Source organism: Pseudochaenichthys georgianus, chromosome 24 (genome assembly GCF_902827115.2).
Source record: "Pseudochaenichthys georgianus chromosome 24, fPseGeo1.2, whole genome shotgun sequence".
In the NCBI taxonomy this organism is placed as follows: Eukaryota; Metazoa; Chordata; class Actinopteri; order Perciformes; family Channichthyidae; genus Pseudochaenichthys; species Pseudochaenichthys georgianus.
This window is the reverse complement of record NC_047526.1, coordinates 1,837,416-1,855,488: the sequence shown is the minus strand read 5'-3', so window position 1 is coordinate 1,855,488 and position 18,073 is coordinate 1,837,416. Positions and strand designations below refer to the sequence as shown.

At 47.0% G+C, this 18,073-nt stretch overlaps 2 protein-coding genes across 6 annotated transcripts in view; both read right to left on the bottom strand.

Moving 5' to 3' along the window:
• Nucleotides 1-140: 140 nt before the first annotated feature.
• Nucleotides 141-3,700, bottom strand: LOC117440229 (probable G-protein coupled receptor 139). The gene is made up of 2 exons (XM_034076520.1): nt 3,505-3,700; nt 141-1,144 (listed from the first exon to the last, which is right to left on the bottom strand). The coding sequence occupies exons 1-2, from the start codon at nt 3,620-3,622 to the stop codon at nt 141-143; spliced, it is 1,122 nt and encodes a 373-aa protein (XP_033932411.1). The 5' UTR covers nt 3,623-3,700.
• Nucleotides 3,701-12,021: 8,321 nt separating this feature from the next.
• The window catches only part of fynb (FYN proto-oncogene, Src family tyrosine kinase b), an 83,734-nt gene continuing 77,682 nt past the window's right edge, over nt 12,022-18,073 (bottom strand). For all 5 annotated transcript variants that reach the window (XM_071201874.1, XM_034075695.2, XM_034075692.2 and 2 more), the window contains 4 exons: nt 17,330-17,406; nt 15,935-16,088; nt 13,306-13,437; nt 12,022-12,512 (listed from right to left, as the gene is read on the bottom strand). In XM_071201874.1, the coding sequence (XP_071057975.1) occupies nt 12,304-12,512; nt 13,306-13,437; nt 15,935-16,088; nt 17,330-17,406 (572 nt within the window). In that variant the 3' untranslated portion in view covers nt 12,022-12,303. The remainder of the gene's footprint in view (nt 12,513-13,305; nt 13,438-15,934; nt 16,089-17,329; nt 17,407-18,073) is intronic.

The following is an 18,073-nucleotide window of genomic DNA, read 5'->3' as shown; positions in this document are numbered from 1 at the left end:
AATCCCTGAGCCGCTCTGGTGAGTGGGCTTTTGTGAGATTTCTATGTCAAATTTCTGTTTAAAAAGTCATGAAGGAACATTAATGTTTAAAGGATTACATTTTTGAAAGTCTTATTCTTGCCCAATCTTCCAGATGGGTTCTACTCCGTCACTTTGAGATGGGTCAGCACCACAGTCACAGTGTCAGCGGAGGGCAAGGCCTTATGATTGGCCACAGAGAAGACCCTCATGGTGGTGTGGGTGAGCACAGAGCCCAGCTCACGGGCCTTGCAGGTGGCCATGTGGAGCAGCTCCCGGCGGAAGCAGCGGCTCACCATGCAGTAGAGCAGGAAGTTGGTGGTGGAGTTCAGGTTCTGCAGCATGTTGGCCAGGTCTCCGGCCACATTGATGGGGATGTTGTAGTCGTTCCGGTTGAAGCTCTCGTTGTTGTACTTGGTCCTCAGGATGCAGTATGTGACGAAGCGGGGCAGGCTGAGGACGACGAAGGTGACGGAGACGGTGCCCAGGAGCAGCACGGTCCTCCTCAACATGCCCCTGGTGCTCCGCCCATGCATCACACGCCGCTCCTCCTTGGTGAAGAGGTTGCTGGCGCGGCACAGATGGTAGCCGATGAGGTAGTTAAAGATGATGACCGACACGATGGGGATTCCCCCCGAGAGGAAGGTAGTTATCCACACTATATACGTAGAGTAGGCCTCGTGGCGGTAGCGACACCGGGGCAGTGTCACATTGTGTCCGTCCACAGTGATGTTGACAGGTGAGACGATGTTGATCCAGCCCAGCGGCACAGACACAACATGGGACAGCAGCACGATCGCCACACATGTGAGTTTAGTGACCTGGGCCTGGGAGAAGTGCTGCTTGGCCGCGGTGCTGCGGAGAACAAGGTAGCGCTCGATGGTGAACACCACCACGATCCAGGAGGAGCTGTAGAGGGATCCGTATTGCAGCACTCCCAGGATGGAACACCAGGGATTGGAGTTCCAGAAGGGCTGCAGCAGCCAGAAGGTGAGGGTCAGGTCTACAAGGATCACCCACACCAGGTAGAAGGTGTCCATGATGGCCAGGCAGCTCAGATAAATGATGGCCGTGTCTGACATCCCGCACTTACGGAAGCAGATCATGTAGAATGTGAAGAGGTTTGCTGGGAGACACAAAGGTTATTATATTTCCCTGGCTGGTCCAACTTTTAAGTTACAACCAAGGTATGCTTAATGATTCAGTGATAATCAATGTCGGTGCAGATCGGGGCTTGTCAGAACTTTTCTCCTGGTTCAGCGAACATCTTTCTAAAAACTCAGAAGCTGTCAAATATGTGTTGTAGCATGCTGGTCACCCATACACCCAGTCGCCAACATGTTGTCACCATTGTTTGCAAGCCTATCACTAGTCTTTCAAAAAAGCCATAAGGTCATATTTCTAAGTTTGACCGGTTGTGTACATATTATAAAGTGTGTAACTTTTGTAAGCTGCATGTTTATTTTGTAACCCTTTCCCCTCACTCCAGCCTTTGAGCTAAGCTCGGCTCCGCCTACCTGTATCTGAACACACAGAAGTGCAGCTTATCTGACCGTGGTGTGTATCCCACATCACAGGACTATTCTTTAACAGACTGCAGATGTTGCAGTTATGTTAGTAACCAGAGGTGGGAGGTGTACTTATATAAAGTACCAGAGAGTAGGAATACTCGGTTACAGTAAAAGTCCTGCATTCAAAATGTTCCTCAAGTGAAAGTAGAAAAGTATTCTCATCAAAATATAGTGAAAGTAGTCGTTGTGCAGATTGGTGCATGTCAGAATAATATATATGATATGTTTTATAATGATTGATCATGAAAGTGTTCTCAAAGCTGGTGGAGGTGCAGCTAGTCTGAAGTACTTGATTAACACTTGATTATATTTCACATCATTCATCCACATTTGTGAAGTACATGTACATAAAGTACACGATTTAACTCTGAATTGTAGTGGAGTAGAAGTAGCAAAACATATCAATACTCAAGGAAAGTACAAAAACTCCAAATGGAGTAAACACTTAGTCACTTCTAGAATAAGATGTGGCTGCTGCGAGGGCAGTGGCTCAGCCTGCCTGGTGCCTGCCTGCCTGGTGACTGCCTGGTGACTGCCTGCCTGGTGCCTGCCTGCCTGGTGCCTGCCTGCCTGGTGACTGCCTGCCTGGTGCCTGCCTGCCTGCTGACTGCCTGCCTGGTGACTGCCTGCCTGCCTGGTGCCTGCCTGCCTGGTGACTGCCTGCCTGCCTGGTGCCTGCCTGCCTGGTGACTGCCTGCCTGGTGACTGCCTGCCTGCTGACTGCCTGCCTGGTGACTGCCTGCCTGCCTGGTGCCTGCCTGCCTGGTGACTGCCTGCCTGGTGACTGCCTGCCTGCCTGGTGACTGCCTGCCTGGTGACTGCCTGCCTGGTGACTGCCTGCCTGGTGCCTGCCTGCCTGGTGCCTGCCTGCCTGGTGCCTGCCTGCCTGCCTGGTGCCTGCCTGCCTGGTGACTGCCTGCCTGCCTGGTGACTGCCTGCCTGGTGACTGCCTGCCTGCCTGGTGCCTGCCTGCCTGGTGACTGCCTGCCTGGTGACTGCCTGCCTGCTGACTGCCTGCCTGGTGACTGCCTGCCTGCCTGGTGCCTGCCTGCCTGGTGACTGCCTGCCTGGTGACTGCCTGCCTGCCTGGTGACTGCCTGCCTGGTGACTGCCTGCCTGGTGACTGCCTGCCTGGTGCCTGCCTGCCTGGTGCCTGCCTGCCTGGTGCCTGCCTGCCTGCCTGGTGACTGCCTGCCTGGTGACTGCCTGCCTGGTGCCTGCCTGCCTGGTGACTGCCTGCCTGGTGCCTGGCTGCCTGGTGCCTGCCTGCCTGCCTGGTGACTGCCTGCCTGGTGACTGCCTGCCTGGTGCCTGCCTGCCTGGTGACTGCCTGCCTGGTGCCTGGCTGCCTGGTGCCTGCCTGCCTGGTGCCTGCCTGCCTGGTGACTGCCTGCCTGGTGCCTGCCTGCCTGGTGCCTGCCTGCCTGGTGACTGCCTGCCTGGTGCCTGGCTGCCTGGTGCCTGGCTGCCTGGTGCCTGCCTGCCTGGTGACTGCCTGCCTGGTGCCTGGCTGCCTGGTGCCTGCCTGCCTGGTGCCTGGCTGCCTGGTGCCTGCCTGCCTGGTGACTGCCTGCCTGGTGACTGCCTGCCTGGTGCCTGGCTGCCTGGTGCCTGCCTGCCTGGTGCCTGACTGCCTGCCTGGTGCCTGCCTGCCTGGTGACTGCCTGCCTGGTGACTGCCTGCCTGGTGCCTGGCTGCCTGGTGCCTGCCTGCCTGGTGCCTGACTGCCTGCCTGGTGCCTGCCTGCCTGGTGACTGCCTGCCTGGTGACTGCCTGCCTGGTGCCTGGCTGCCTGGTGCCTGGCTGCCTGGTGCCTGCCTGCCTGCCTGGTGACTGCCTGCCTGCTGACTGCCTGCAGCACACAGTGAGCTAACGTGATTGGTGACTTGTGGCTGGACAAGAAGAAGATAGAGACCTGGGATGCCCACGACGCAGAGCAGAGGGTAGTAGACCCTCTGGAAGGCGACGAGCACCTCCATGCTGCATTCAGCGCCGCTCAATAGCTCACATACTAATACCTGCAATAAAGCCATTAGAGAGGTGAGGACAAACACGAGTACAGCTGTTACCTCTTCGGAACACTGGAGCCATTAAGCTTGTATAAGGTTATTGTGAACTACAGCAGACACTCTGCTGAAAGTATCACCAAAGTGACTGCTTTTAAGACGGTATACAAAACATTACAGATGAAAATGATTCTTTAATGTTCACTGAAAAACCTGAAATGTATGTGAAATGTACTGAATATGTGAAATCTGTTAACATAATACATTTAATTAAAGTCAACGTGATGGATATTTATTTTGTATTTTATTTACTAATGGTTGTAAATCAGAGGTCATGGAACCAACCGTTTGGCCGCTCGGTTGGTACAGCTAATGTGTCGTCACTTTCAGAGCGCTTCTGTTCTACTGTGTTTAAGCTAGAACTGCATTTAGCTCCAAAGGAGAGACACTCGGCTGCCGGCTGACCTGCAGAGATGGAGAGATGTCCTGTGAAGCGCTCATATGTGGTAGCACACTAACCTCCAGCTCTCTGGACGATGGGTGTTATGGAAGCCTTCACCCTTCCACAGAGCATTATCAATCATCCGGATTATTAATGCAGATGAATAATGTTCATCTGGGCAGTCAATACTACAATAGTTGAAATCAAACCTACCTGCTCGCTATAGATCCTCCGAGCTGTCCTCTCTAGGTCACACGCAGGAGTGGCTTCCTCAAAGTGATGGTGATGTCTGCAGACCACAGACCGTGCATGGTGTGAGGAGGGAGGCTTCAGGAGGAGGGAGCTACTCACTGCTCTTCAATAGGATGCAAATCAACGCAAGGCACGCAATAAAACGCACAAGTATTAATATGTATATATTGTGCTTTTATGAATACAAATTAAACTTGTGATTTGTTTCCAAATCATCCGTTTGAATAGCAAGCTTGATCAATCATTCCTCAAGGACACAATGTCTTTTTCCACTGCAACAAAAACAAGTTATAGGATAAATAAATATTTCTAGAAAGATACAAATGTGTGTGCTATGGAAGAAAAAGATAGACCCGACTCCAGAGTGCCTGTAATGATGTAAATACTACAGTCGTCTGACAGCCAGTGCCTCTGACCGCGCTCGCAAATGCATTGACAGAAAGGAGCCTTACCAGGGTATGAGATTGTGAAGGACCAGGGGAGGCAAAAACTAGGCGTGCAGGTAAAGGTGGACATTTATTTGATTTACCCAAAATATATATATATACAGTTTTTAGGATCGGTAACAAAATCAAATAGAATGAAAAAAGGTGAATTCTTTATTATCTAAAGTCTAAACAGACACAATCTAGAATCCAAGCATTCATTCATAAACAAAAGTTGAACATGACATGCTGAGTGCTCTTCTCCCCAAGAGCCAGCCTGCAGGAATGACCCAATGCGGGCCAGTCCATTGTTGAGTGCAGGGGAGAGAACACTCTAAACATGGGTGGCTGAAATACAGTTAGACACCCCTTAAGGCTTTAAAGGTCCGCTTTATACTGTTTTTCATCAATATATGATACTCTCAGATATATACAAAACATGTCTCTGAAGTGTTTGACTCAAAACACCAAACAAATCATTGCAGCATTACCCATAAGCCCCTCTGTTTTAGCCCTGTTTCAGAAGTGCTGATTCTCTGTCTGTTACTTTAGATCAGTGCTTCTCAAGTGTGGTCCGTGAGCGCCCCCTAGCGGTCCGTGAGTATATTGGTAACATTTCACATTTTAAATAAATGTAAGTCTTCCGCACTCTCGCGGGAATATGTCCGCAATGGAGCGAGCTTAAGGCTGCGGCTACACGAGGACGAAAACGGCTAAACGCATAGGATTAACGCAATTGCAAACAAGCTTCCGTCCACACGCAATAGTCATCCGGATAGTGTCTGTCCACACGAGACCGCTCCGTGTAGCTCCAACCGCTGGAGAAGCTGCAGTACATATGCCGAGCCTGTACGTGGCGCTGTAACTTCCTCCACAAAAGCAGTGAAGAAGAAGGTTGTCATGGTTTTCCTTCTGTTTATTCTCCGCGGTGGGGGCCGAGGGAACCGGGCAGAGTGTTTCGCCAGTCAACGTGTATTAAAGTTTCAATCTTCCGGACAAAATGATAAAGTGCCGGTCAAAGGTCTTCTTTGTTATTTATTGAGCTTTAAAACAAATGAATAACGAATCTATATAATATAATAATAACATACACGGAGCCTCTCTTTTTCCTCCCTCTCTTCGGACAGCGTCAGTGTCTGTCTCATGCAGCAGCTGATCCAGTAATCAGTGGCCCGGCCGACAATAAAAATAAACATATTTATAACTAGTTTAGTTTGAGAGGTCATTAAAATAGCTAAGGGCGATGATCTGACTTGAAGTGTGTGTTGCTGCAGCGGGAGGAGCTGCAGGGGAGCAGAGCTGCGTGTCTCCGTCCTGTCAGATTAGACTTCACTCACGTTTAGGTCCATATCGAGAGAAAGATAAATAATCTGAATTCAGGGTGCAGTTTACTTTGACAAGGGGGTGAGCAGCAGAGGTGGGGAGAGGCGGGGCTATTGCCTCATCATTATCAGAAAATGATCGTATAGGCAGGGGCGGCGGGTACTGTAGGCTAGGGAAGGCTAAGCCTTTCCAAATATTTGTGTCACTGCATCCTGGTAAAATACAAATATAATGTATAATGTCTGTGTCTTTGACCTTAGCGCTGCTAGCCACCTGTGCCCTGTACTACGAAGCCAGTTCAACAGACCCTGGATATGTTTGAGTAACAAACAAACTAACAACAACAAACTAACAAACGAGATCTCGCTAAGCGGTCCTACGACGCTGGTTATCAACTCGGTAAATCAAGCCAGGGTTTCTCTCTCCAGCTGAGAGCGCGTTCACGTGAAAGGGGCGGGGTTAGCTACATTTGACCAATCACAAACAGGGACAAGTGTACTGACAGCGCAGCGTCATACTTCATTAATGAAAAGTAAACTAATATTAGACAAATATGAGCTTTAAACATCCATGACTTCAACATAATCCAGGATACAAGCCACAAGCTGCACCTGCAAGGTGAATACAGAACAACTGGTTAAAAAATAACTAGGCCTACCGAGTGTTTGAAAGCGTATAGTTTTATGATATCGCTGCCCCGTCTAAGACACGAGTGGATCTGACTTTAATTACATTTGACTCGAGTGTTCCGTCAACATAATGTGTTGCTTAAAATAATACTTCTGCATACGTGACACTGTAAGTGTTGCACGGCCAGATGAGGCTGGAGAAGCTGACTCAGATAAGGAAATATATGATATATTATGATATTATATGATCGATGATCTGATTGATGATGTAATATGAATGATAAGTGCGACGCGTCGGCGTCTTCTCTGCATACGGCAGTTTAAACTGTATTTCCTTTATCCTGTAATATGACTTGAGAGATTTAAACTCCGCACACTGAGGATCTCTTTTCTATAGACGCCGGAGGCGGGCAGCGTCAGGTAAAAAAAGTTATTTAGCCTTCACAAACCTGAGCCTCACGCGCCGTCTATGCGTATAGGGCGTACACACGGAGCCGTTGGACCCCCCAGAGCGTTGCGTATGCCGTTCTATCCACCTTGGGACCCGTTATCGTTTCCTCAGTCGTTTAGTGCCGTATTCGGTCGTCCTCGTGTGGCCGAACGGTCTATATGACACTAAACAGTAACGCAAACGACCGTTTTCGTCCTCGTGTGGCCGCAGCCTAAGCTTCACTTTCGATTGCATGATATAGCCCAGCGCAACACCTTCATCACACATGTTGCCACTTGTTTGTACCATTTTCAGGCGATTTGTAATTTGTTCTAGAAAAACGATGTGTTTTTGGATATTTGTGGAGTTAGGTGGTCCGTGAGTGTTTTTTTATTGGTTAAGTGGTCCTTGGTATGAAAACGTTTGAGAAACACTGCTTTAGATGAAAATAAGGAGCCCCTCCCCACGCTCGCCACACTCCCCAGAGAGATTTGGTTAAAAATAACTCAATGGTGCTCTAGGAGGAGTGTGGCGGCTCAATCCCCAGTTACGTTTGAGTCGCCGAGAGGCTACACTTGGCTATAAACCAGTGACGTGCGGTGAGGTTCGTGGCTGGTGAGGCGCGGACTCTTTCAGAGTCAGATTTACAAATATTATATTTTGACCTTAATCGAAATATTTGGTTATTTTCAAAAGCTTTTTTAGTCTGATGCTTCGATTCATTTTAAACAGACTGTTCAACAAAAGGATACCCAACATCTAAATATTGGATTGTTCTCTCTTAGTAAGATCCCATGTTCATTACAATGGTGGTCTTACCTTGACTTGAAGATGAAGTCCATGCTCTCCTTCTGGACAACAATCTCTATTACTTCTTTGTAAAAGTCCTCCTTATCTTCCTCTAGTTTCAAAAGTCTAGCTTGTTGTTTGTGTACCGTCTCTGCGTAGAATAACAGTAGCAACAAGAACCTGTGGGCTCACGTGCGCCCCCTGCAGTGCGGCAGAGATTATGGCTGCCTCCCCTGGTGCCTTTTTCATTGCCGTTGTACGATGAGACAAGCGAGCCCAAATATCATACGTTAAATAAGTTATTTAGAGACTATGGATGGCGAGAATAAATGTAATAAAGGGATCTACCAACATTACATTGGTGACATACAGTGAGATGGTGCAGGCATGCGCTTAGGGGCCGCTTTCCAGCCAGTTTCTGTGGGGTGACGCATCTGAGGTGAGGCAGAGCTCATCTGTGCCTCACCTCACCCCACAGCAACTGGCTGGAGCGCACTCACAAAATAAGTGCCCGCGCTACATTAATGCCCGCGCTCCAGCCAGTTACGGAGCGTCCACACTACAGCTTCAAAAAAAGCTTGGAGCTGGGCGTGTCTGGAGCTTGGGGATTTTATTCAAGCAACGCGACCAACAACCAATCACATGAATCTCCCGCCCCCGACATACAAAGCAAAAAACCCCGGGGATTTTATGCGAGCAATATATATATATATATATATATAAACTCCCCAAACAGGCGAAAACCTACCAGTTTCCCCCACTGTCTCTGCCACCTCCCTCCATGCCTGGTTCCTCCGGTTTGTATCCCGGTAGGTGAAGAGGGTCTGGTCATACAAAACCGGGTGATTTGCTACGGCGATAGTTAGTTTCTCCTCCCCTGCCTCCCCTGACTGCACGTCGCTGCTATAAACTGTGACGCGTTTTCGAAGAGAAAGTCCATAGTGAAGCAAGATAGTTTTAAGGATAACAAAATCATAACATAGTAACTATGGACAAAACGATCAACAGAAAAAATGACAGCACAAGCTCACCCTCTGTCATCCGTTGATCTGCTGAAGCACCCCACAGGATTGCCAAAGCACCCCCCAAGCACCCCCAAGAAATGTTTTTTTTTTTTTTCGAAAATTATTATTATTATTTTTCTTAAATTAAATTATAAAAATGATTGATTACATCAATGCAAATGTGAAACAAACACATTTTTGACCAAAAACATAAAGCCAACACAGGTGATATGATTAGGCCAATGACCAGCACCCATTCGATTTTTGACCTACCCATAGGCTAAATTACTTTATGACACTTGATTGACTTTCTGTTAGCTAGAGCGCCAAATTATTTGCTAACAGCAAAGTGAAAAATGTATCGTTTTTTAGTCCAGGTGTGGACACTCAATCAAAACCACCTGAAAGCGAGAGGGATTCTGCACATAATAGCCTCGTGAGTACAAGTAGCTTACTTCTGGGTCTCTGTGTTTCATTCAAGCTCTGCTCTGTGTGTGTGCGGTACACACCGGTGGGTATCTACTGGAGATCGTTGTGGTTAGCATCTGGTGCTAGCTAGCCAAGCTAACAGGTATAAGGAGCTTTTTCAACAACAAGTGGAGGGAGAACTCTCTCCTGTCAGATGGAGAGTCTCAGGTAACCTCAGCTCAGGTGAAGTAAAGGGCTCTCAGTGTTTAGATAGTTAACTTTAGTCTAGTTATCTCAGTGGGTCTCAAACGGTTTGTTTTAAAAGGGGAGTGATTTGTAAAATATCTATAAAGAAATAGAAAATCTGTTTACAGTTCTGTGTCATATGGGTGTTGTTGAGAGATGTATCCATAGAACTCTTAATGTTGCTCTCAAAGTGCACCAGATTGATGCTTTTAACTTCAATATTTAAAAAAAATCTTCCCGGGGAAACATGCCCCCGGACCCCACTAGAGGAGGTGAGGACCCTCCTAGAGGAGGTGAGGTCCACCCCCCACCTGTACAAATAGCACTTTACCCCTGCTTACACCTATATGCCGTGAGCTGATTATCGAGCCTTCATTGTAACAGTCGCGTGTGTGTGTGTGTGTGTGTGTGTGTGTGTGTGTGTGTGTGTGTGTGTGTGTGTGTGTGTGTGTGTGTGTGTGTGTGTGTGTGTGTGTGTGTGTGTGTGTGTGTGTGTGTGTGTGTGTGTGTGTGTGTGTGTGTGTGTGTGTGTGTGTGTGTGCGCGCGCGTGCGTGCGTGCGGAGTGTTGCAGTAGAAAATTCAACTGTAGCGCTGGTGCATTAATGGGAAACCCTTAATGTTTGAGCACCCTCTATGAAACGTCAAGCTACCCCACAGCACCCCCTAGAGAAAATCTCTAGCGCCGCCACTGGGAGGGGGGTAATGGTTACACAAGCCAAAACATCGTTATGACATCATCAAGTGGCCAAAATCTGTGCAGCACATGTGCAGCCTCGACATCTCCCGCAACGAAGGACGCCGGGCTCGGTAGAATTCCAAGTATCCTGGACATTGGAACAGTCCTTCGGCGCCACTCGTAGCATCCTTGAAATAGTGGCTCTGGAGCATCCTTACTCGACATTGAGAAACAGTGAACACCCAAAGTGGATTTTGCATAATAGGTGACCTTTAAGGGAATGGCAGTCCAATTAGCCATGCTACAGAAACAGTTGCTGTTCATCAGCTCAGCTTTTGCCAGTATCAAGGCGGGCTGCAAGACACTGACAATAGGATTAACAACACACAACTGACAATCACTCATTTGACTAGATTATATTATATATTAATAATTATTATATATAATTATAGATTATATATAAAGCTGAAGTACTGACCTTTTGGCTCATCTTCATCTTCTGATGTCAAACCTAATGGTTTTCAGTGTACAGCAGAAATAAAGCAATTAGCCTCGCCGTTCCAGCAGCTTTGGAGGGGACTGTCTAAACACACACCTCACTATCAGCTCTGAATAAGAGGGTTCTGATTAGTTCTGAGTAACATGAACTGTTGCTCTTTTTTAAATAGATCCATAAGTGCATGTTCATCATTTTGGATGTATCATTTGTCTTGTGTCACATTTGTTTTTGAACTCCTCCAGTGCAGCTGTCTTTCAGAGACAGGGATCATGTCAGTGTGAACAGATCAGAGACTGCACGGACCCCCCCCCCCCCCCCCCCCCACCTTCAGCACACAGACCCTTTCTGAGCTCATGTATTCAAACATTAGATTTGATGCTTTTTTGTATTAGAAAGTATTGTTCATGTTAGGAATCATTAGGGAGACAATTCAAGTCTGTATATATGTGTCTGATCTCCTGACTTCATGGAAGGGCAATATGAAAGCAGCAGTTCCTCATTATCCTGGCTTTCTCCCAGCATGTCACGGATTAAAGAAGTGTGTTGGAAACAGTGTAAAAGGTTTATTGTTCTTTTCTGAAATTCAAATGGCAAATCACTGAATGAACAAAACAAGTTATGTTAAAAATGGAAATGAAAAAGTATAAAGAAAGGAAAGTAAGCGACACTTAAAACCATTTAGCTGTAAAACTGAACAAATAAGGGGTTTCCATGGCAACAACACCATGTGCATTGAGACCTGATCAGCTCATCTTCATTCAGTGGCTTCAGATCCTGACTTCTGTTCTGAAGTGTTGAAGCCTCCTCCTCGGAGGAGGAGGAGGAGGAGGAGGAGGAGGAGGAGGAGGAGGAGGAGGAGGAGGAGAGCGGTCCAGGTCCAGCTGCAGCACTCTACACCACCTGACAAACATTCTCTGCTCTCAAGCAAGAAATATCTTTCATCCAACTGTTTTCAAAGTGATGACGGAGGTCTGCTCGTCTGAGAAGCCTCTGCCGTTGAGAAGAAGTTAAGATTAAAGAAATAATCTGGGGCTGAATTATTTACACAATTTGAAAATTAGAAAAAAATATATGTTGGCATCCAATGGAACCTCTGGAGAAGGCCACACGCCTCCTTCCTCGCTGTGCGCAGGAGAAATACAATCTTAAAGCAAACACACAAAGTAAAACCAGCCTTCTTATTTACATTGAATACATTGCATTATCAGTTAGCTCCGCCCATCATCCACCCCCCCACTTCGCTGCTTATAGCATGTGCAGAGTTCAGACACGGTGGGGGGTTCGGGGGGGGGGGGGGGGGGGGGGGAGTGTGTGGGTGGAACTGAGGAAGCTGTACAGATCCTTCAACAAAGGCTGGGAAGGCTCCAGAGTTTCTACCAGTTTCCGACCCGGGTCTGGAGGTTGTCCCCGGGTCTGGAGGTTGTCCCCGGGTCTGGAGGTTGTCCCCGGGTCTGGAGGTTGTCCCCGGGTCTGGAGGTTGTCCCCGGGTCTAGAGGTTGTCCCCGGGTCTGGAGGTTGTCCCCGGGTCTGGAGGTTGTCCCCGGGTCTGGAGGTTGTCCCCGGGTCTGGAGGTTGTCCCCGGGTCTAGAGGTTGTCCCCGGGCTGGTACTGAGGCTCCGTGGCTGTGAAGTAGTCCTCCAGGAAGGCCTGCAGGTACTCGAAGGTGGGCCGCTCCTCGGCATCCTTCTTCCAGCACTGCAGCATGAGCTCGTGCAGGGAGACGGGGCAGTCCTGGGGGATCGGCATCCTGTAGCCCCGCTCCACCTGCTCCAGAACCTCCCGGTTATTCATGCCTGAGGAGAGAGCACTCCAACACATCAGGAGATCCACCTCTACAGAAGCACAGCCTCTGAACCAATGATGTGTTACATGCACGCCTTTACACACAGAACAAACGGAAGCGTTGACTTTAATGAAATGTGTAGGTCTACAGATTTCACATAACTGTGTTACGTTAGTTGACAGTAATTATATCAAGCTTAGATAACACATATTAGGTCCAGCTCATAGAGTTATGTGACATGTGTTGACATAATACATTTAATTTAAGTTATTGAGAAAAATGAATTATTTAAACTATGATTTGCATTAGTCCGTGTATCTTAAATTCAACTGTTTTTCTTTCTTCAACCAGTAAATAAAACATTTAAAAATGTATGCTGTTCCTGGGTGGGGTGGAAAGGGTTAAAGGTCTTTCCTGTTGTCTCAGAGTCTTCACTGATGAGACCTTGTCTGGAGAGAGGAGGAATGAGACCTTCCCCTGCAGCGGGATCTACGTCTGCTCTGCCAGTCGCCTACACCGAGTGTCTGAGGACACGTGCTGTGAGTTAATACCGCTAAGGTCCCACGTATCACCGGAGCAGCCTTTACCTGATTACCACCCTGCCTCTGTATCTCTGCCGTGTCCGTTAGCGCCACGCGGCCAGGAGGAAGTCAGCCGACGAGCCCTTTATCAGATGCTCTCATTGTTCTCATGTTCGCTCACGTTCTGTCAGCAGCAGGGGTTTCTGTTTTCACAGCTGTGTGTGTTTTCTTTTCATAAGGCCACTTTATGTAGATGTCCCAAGTGTGAAGCCCCCCCCTCACCTGGGTAAGGCACCCGACCCTTGGTGGCCAGCTCCGTCAGCAGGATGCCGAAGGACCACACGTCAGACTTGATGGTGAACTTCCCATAGAGCGCGGCCTCGGGGGCCGTCCACTTGATGGGGAACTTGGCCCCTGCAGGAGAGCACACATCAGATGAGCTTCAGTGACCTCTGACCTCTCACATACACAGCAGTACTGTCACATCCAGAGTATTTACATGCATGTCTACACGGATGCACTCTGGCAGTCCTTCCTCATAGAAACACCACTAACGGCCCTGTGTCCGGCACACTGTTATTCTAGTCCGCAAACACACAGTCATCCATAGCTCATAGTTAGAGTGACGTGTGCATCGTTTGTCAGAGCGTGTTTTCATTGTGGTGCTCCCTGGGTCTGCATGTATGTGAATGTGTGTGTGATAGGGGTGTAACGGTATCCGTATTCGTCCCGTACCGTCGACACACCGTATGCAGTCACATGGCGAATACGCCTTTTTTTTTTACGAGTGGGAAAAAAGTAATTCAGGGCAGTATCCACTACACTATATATAATCCAGGGGGCGGTATTGCACCTAAAAGCTGTTTGCCAGCCGCCCTTAAACAACAAATGAAGAACAAGAAGAAACACAACAACAAAACGAACTAAATACAAGAAGAAGAACAGTTAGTATGGTGAGTTCAGATAACACACAGGAGCTAGAACCAAGCCCCCAAGAAGTGCGCCGGAGTCTTATGAGAATATTCGTGCTGGTCAAACGGCGGTACTACACTTTCTTTAGGTTGCTGGGCCCGGAAACACTTTTTCCCATTGACTTACATGGGGAAAGAGTGGTCTGTAACTCGTTGGATAATTTTTTTTAAACTAAATAAACTACCCAGTATGAACGTTTGTATAGCCCTTATTAAAAACATTTGTTCCTCAAGTTGTAAAAATGTGCTAATAACGTTATTCCGAGAGTTATTTCCCTCGGCATTATGAACGTGCATCTAACCCACGGGACCGCGCCGCCCGGCACGTTCATGTTACGTGTTCAGCACTACATGAGTTTCTCTTTACCCATGGATGCACAATAACAACGGACCATATCGCCTTACTGCCAGCCCACGGAGCTGTAATAATGGATATATTGTACATGTTTGCTGTAATTCATCATTTGTAAAATATTATACTACATGGTACATGATGTAAATCTTGTACCGTAAATGTTGTATTAAATAAAGTTAATATTACCGACGTAGATTAACGTTCCTGTAGCTTCTTATTGCACTTGCAATTGTTTTACTTAACATGAATAATCACAGTTACTATCCTTTTCCTCCATCACATTTCAAAAAGAAATAGGCTATTGTTATTTTAACTCCACCACAGTAATCCATCATCAGCTTTACTTTTTAGATATAGTTTTAACTCACAATTGATCATAACAGGCTTCAACATATACATTTGTATATATTACCAAGTGGTTTTATGTACAACCCACACAAGTATCATGCTAAATGAAGCTCTGTTGCTTGGATATCACTAGATCCTGATGTCAGCATAATATAAAAGTACATAACCATTGATGTGTAACTTAGCATAATGTACTAGCTAGCCGCTAGCTGCTAGCTGCTAACTACCGCCTCGTTAATATAAATCCAGTACCATGCTGTCATGAACGCGCGGTGCTGTTACGTGTACGCAAGTTCACGTGCTTAATGTGAACAAGCCTTTTGGGCGGCGTGGTTAAAGTTGCGCATGCTCTATGAGCGCACATACGGGTACTTCTCAGGCATGCTGGGTAATCTGTGACGTTTCGCTCTCTCAAAAGTTGGGCCATTTTGTCATCATGCGCCATTGAGCAACTCTCATAGGAATGAATGAGGCCCCGCCTCCCACGTTGTATCCAGTTCTTAATATACATCCATGGCTAGAACCCACCTGCTTCTTTTAAATCAGCTGTGTGGGAACATTTCGGGTTCCCTGTGGACTACAATAACGATGAAGTGTGCGAGTGGTGGATCGGACGAGGACGGTGTGTCGCCATTGTTCTACAGCGGTGCGGTATGCTAATAGGAACACACGCCAAACATGCTAAATCATATCAGAAGGCATCACCCAGATTTGCCCGCAAAAGACAACAGCTGATCCCCACTGTTTTTAAGAAGCCAATAGACATGAGAGCCGAGAGACCAAAATAAATAACGGAAGCTTTTGGCATATGTTTTTCAACGACTTTGCGTTCTTGAAACACGTTCTTATTATTTATGATGTAATATTTTCAAGACATTATTTTTAGTTTTACAGCTTGATGAAACCTTTTTGTTTGACATCAGCCATTATAGATACTATGGCCATCTGAGTGTGTGGTGCTGTTTGTGGTTTGTTTTTAACTGTTTATTAATACAGTTAATTATTCAAAATGTCAGAGTTCTTTATTTTTAAACTGAAACTTGCACTACTGTTCAAACATAAATAACAACAAACCTGGAATTATGCATTTGGGACTTTTTTTTGCTTTTTTCTTGTTGGACCGAACCGTACCGAACCGTGACCTCCAAACCGAGGTACGAACCGAACCGTGACTTCTGTGAACCGTTACACCCCTATTGTGTGAGCACGAACACTGTGTGTGTGAGACGAGCCCCACCTTGCCGGGCGGTGTATTCGTTGTCCTCGATGAGTCGGGCCAGGCCAAAGTCAGCGATCTTGCACACCAGGTTGTCACCCACCAGGATGTTGGCGGAGCGCAGGTCTCTGTGAATGTAGTTCATCCTCTCGATGTAGGCCATGCCGGCGGCCACCTGTGGAGCACTCTCCTTTATTCTTTTACTCCACTACATTTAGTCTACGTTTTTACCTACTAGCTACTTTAGATTTAGATTATTAATACAGAATATAACTCAACTAATACATTATCATATATTATGAAAGGTTAAGCCACACAGTAGTTATCAAAGTCAAGTGAACCCCACTTTTACCAAGTGCAACATTGAAGTACTGATAGAGATTTTGAGGGACAAATATCAGATGCTGCAGTACTAACACATTAATGCATCAATAATTATAATACAATAATGTCAAATATAAGCTGTTTAAATAAGGAGTACTTCACTTTGATGCTAGTACTTTTACTTGAGTACAATGTACACCGTCGTTTTGCTACCATTGCTTAAAGTGGACCTATCATGCTATATTTGAAATATATATTCAAAATACCAAACAGATCCTGCATTTTAGCCACGCCTCATTTCGCTCTATTTGCTGTATTCCAGCCCTGTTTTTGCAAGGGCTGATTCTGTGACTACAGCGCCACTTACAGGCCTGGCATATGTACTACAGCGTCTCCAGTGCTTTTGAGCGGTCTCTCATTCCCCTGATAGGTGGAGAGTTGGCCATATAGGCGGAGCTCCTCGTCACGGACGTCAGACTATTTTCAAATCTGCATCAGATCCATTAAAGCCCGTTTTGGGTGTGGAGGAAAAGAGAGAGGGTTCTGACACCTGGTGAGTTCCCTGACACACCGGGACACATATTCATGTATACAAGACTACAAAGGTGCATTTTGCATGATAGGTCCCCTTTAAGTAGACAACCTGATCCTTTCTTCCACTTCTTGCTTTTTCTGAATATGGAATACTTTGTTTATAACTTCCAGAAGGTTCAAGAATGGATATATATATATATATATATATATATATATATATAAACTGGCAGGGAAGCAGGTCAATTCAACACCTGTGTGAAGGGGAGTGTGCAGAGCAGGTGTGTCAGGGATAAGCCTCCTCTACCCAGTGCTTCATGGCAGCTCATTGGGACATTTGAGTCAAAAGTAGATTGACTACCTACTCAAAATCTAGGTCTATAATTAAGGGAGGGATTAATGCAGATATAAAAGATTAAGGATATGTCACGTTTAGTTTTAGAAAGTATTGGAATCATTATCAATAATTGTCACCATGTAAAAAACACTTAATACACCTGATCATTGTGTTTCTGATAGGAACTGATAGCACTACTCCAGCTCCTCGCAGCAGAGCTGTACCTGAGCGGCCATGTCCACCAGGTTGGGCAGCTTCAGCCCCCGGCCTTCTCCGTCCTTCAGGAACTCCAGCAGGCTTCCTACAGCACACACACACACACACACACACACACACACACACACACACACACACACACACACACACACACACACACACACACACACACACACACACACACACACACACACACACACACACACACACACACACACACACACACACACACACACACACACACACACACACACACACACACACACACACACACACAGTGTGTCAGAGAGCCATCCACCAATCAGTGGACCCCGCCCTCCACAGGAATGACCAACCACATGCATTATCTCCAGCTGAGTGTGGGACAGGAGCTTTGTAGTGTGCCTGTTCACGTCCTCACCAGGACTCAGGGAGAGTTAGCGGATGAACGCAGGACGGCGGCATGAGAAACACTTGGACATTCATCACATTTCACAGGCTGTTTGAAACACATCCTCGTCTCCAGGTCCCTGTGTGTTCTCCCATGTTCCATGCGTGTGTGTTCTCCCATGTTCCATGCGTGTGTGTTCTCCCATGTTCCATGCGTGTGTGTTCTCCCATGTTCCATGCGTGTGTGTTCTCCCATGTTCCATGCGTGTGTGTTCTCCCATGTTCCATGCGTGTCTGCGGCTCTTCGTTGTGTGCTTTCTAAAGGCCAGTGTTTTGGAGGATTGTTGAGAAGGCCTTCATCGTTTTCAGTCTCTTTGAAACAA

What these genes read in the sequence shown, in the direction of transcription:
- LOC117440229 (XM_034076520.1), bottom strand. Translation starts at nt 3,622, where the DNA reads ATGGCTTTATTGCAGGTATTAGTATGTGAGCTATTGAGCGGCGCTGAA. An exon ending in CTGCGTCGTGGGCATCCCAG is followed by an intron (nt 1,145 to 3,504) that starts GTCTCTATCTTC and finishes TGTGTCTCCCAG; the next exon opens with CAAACCTCTTCACATTCTAC.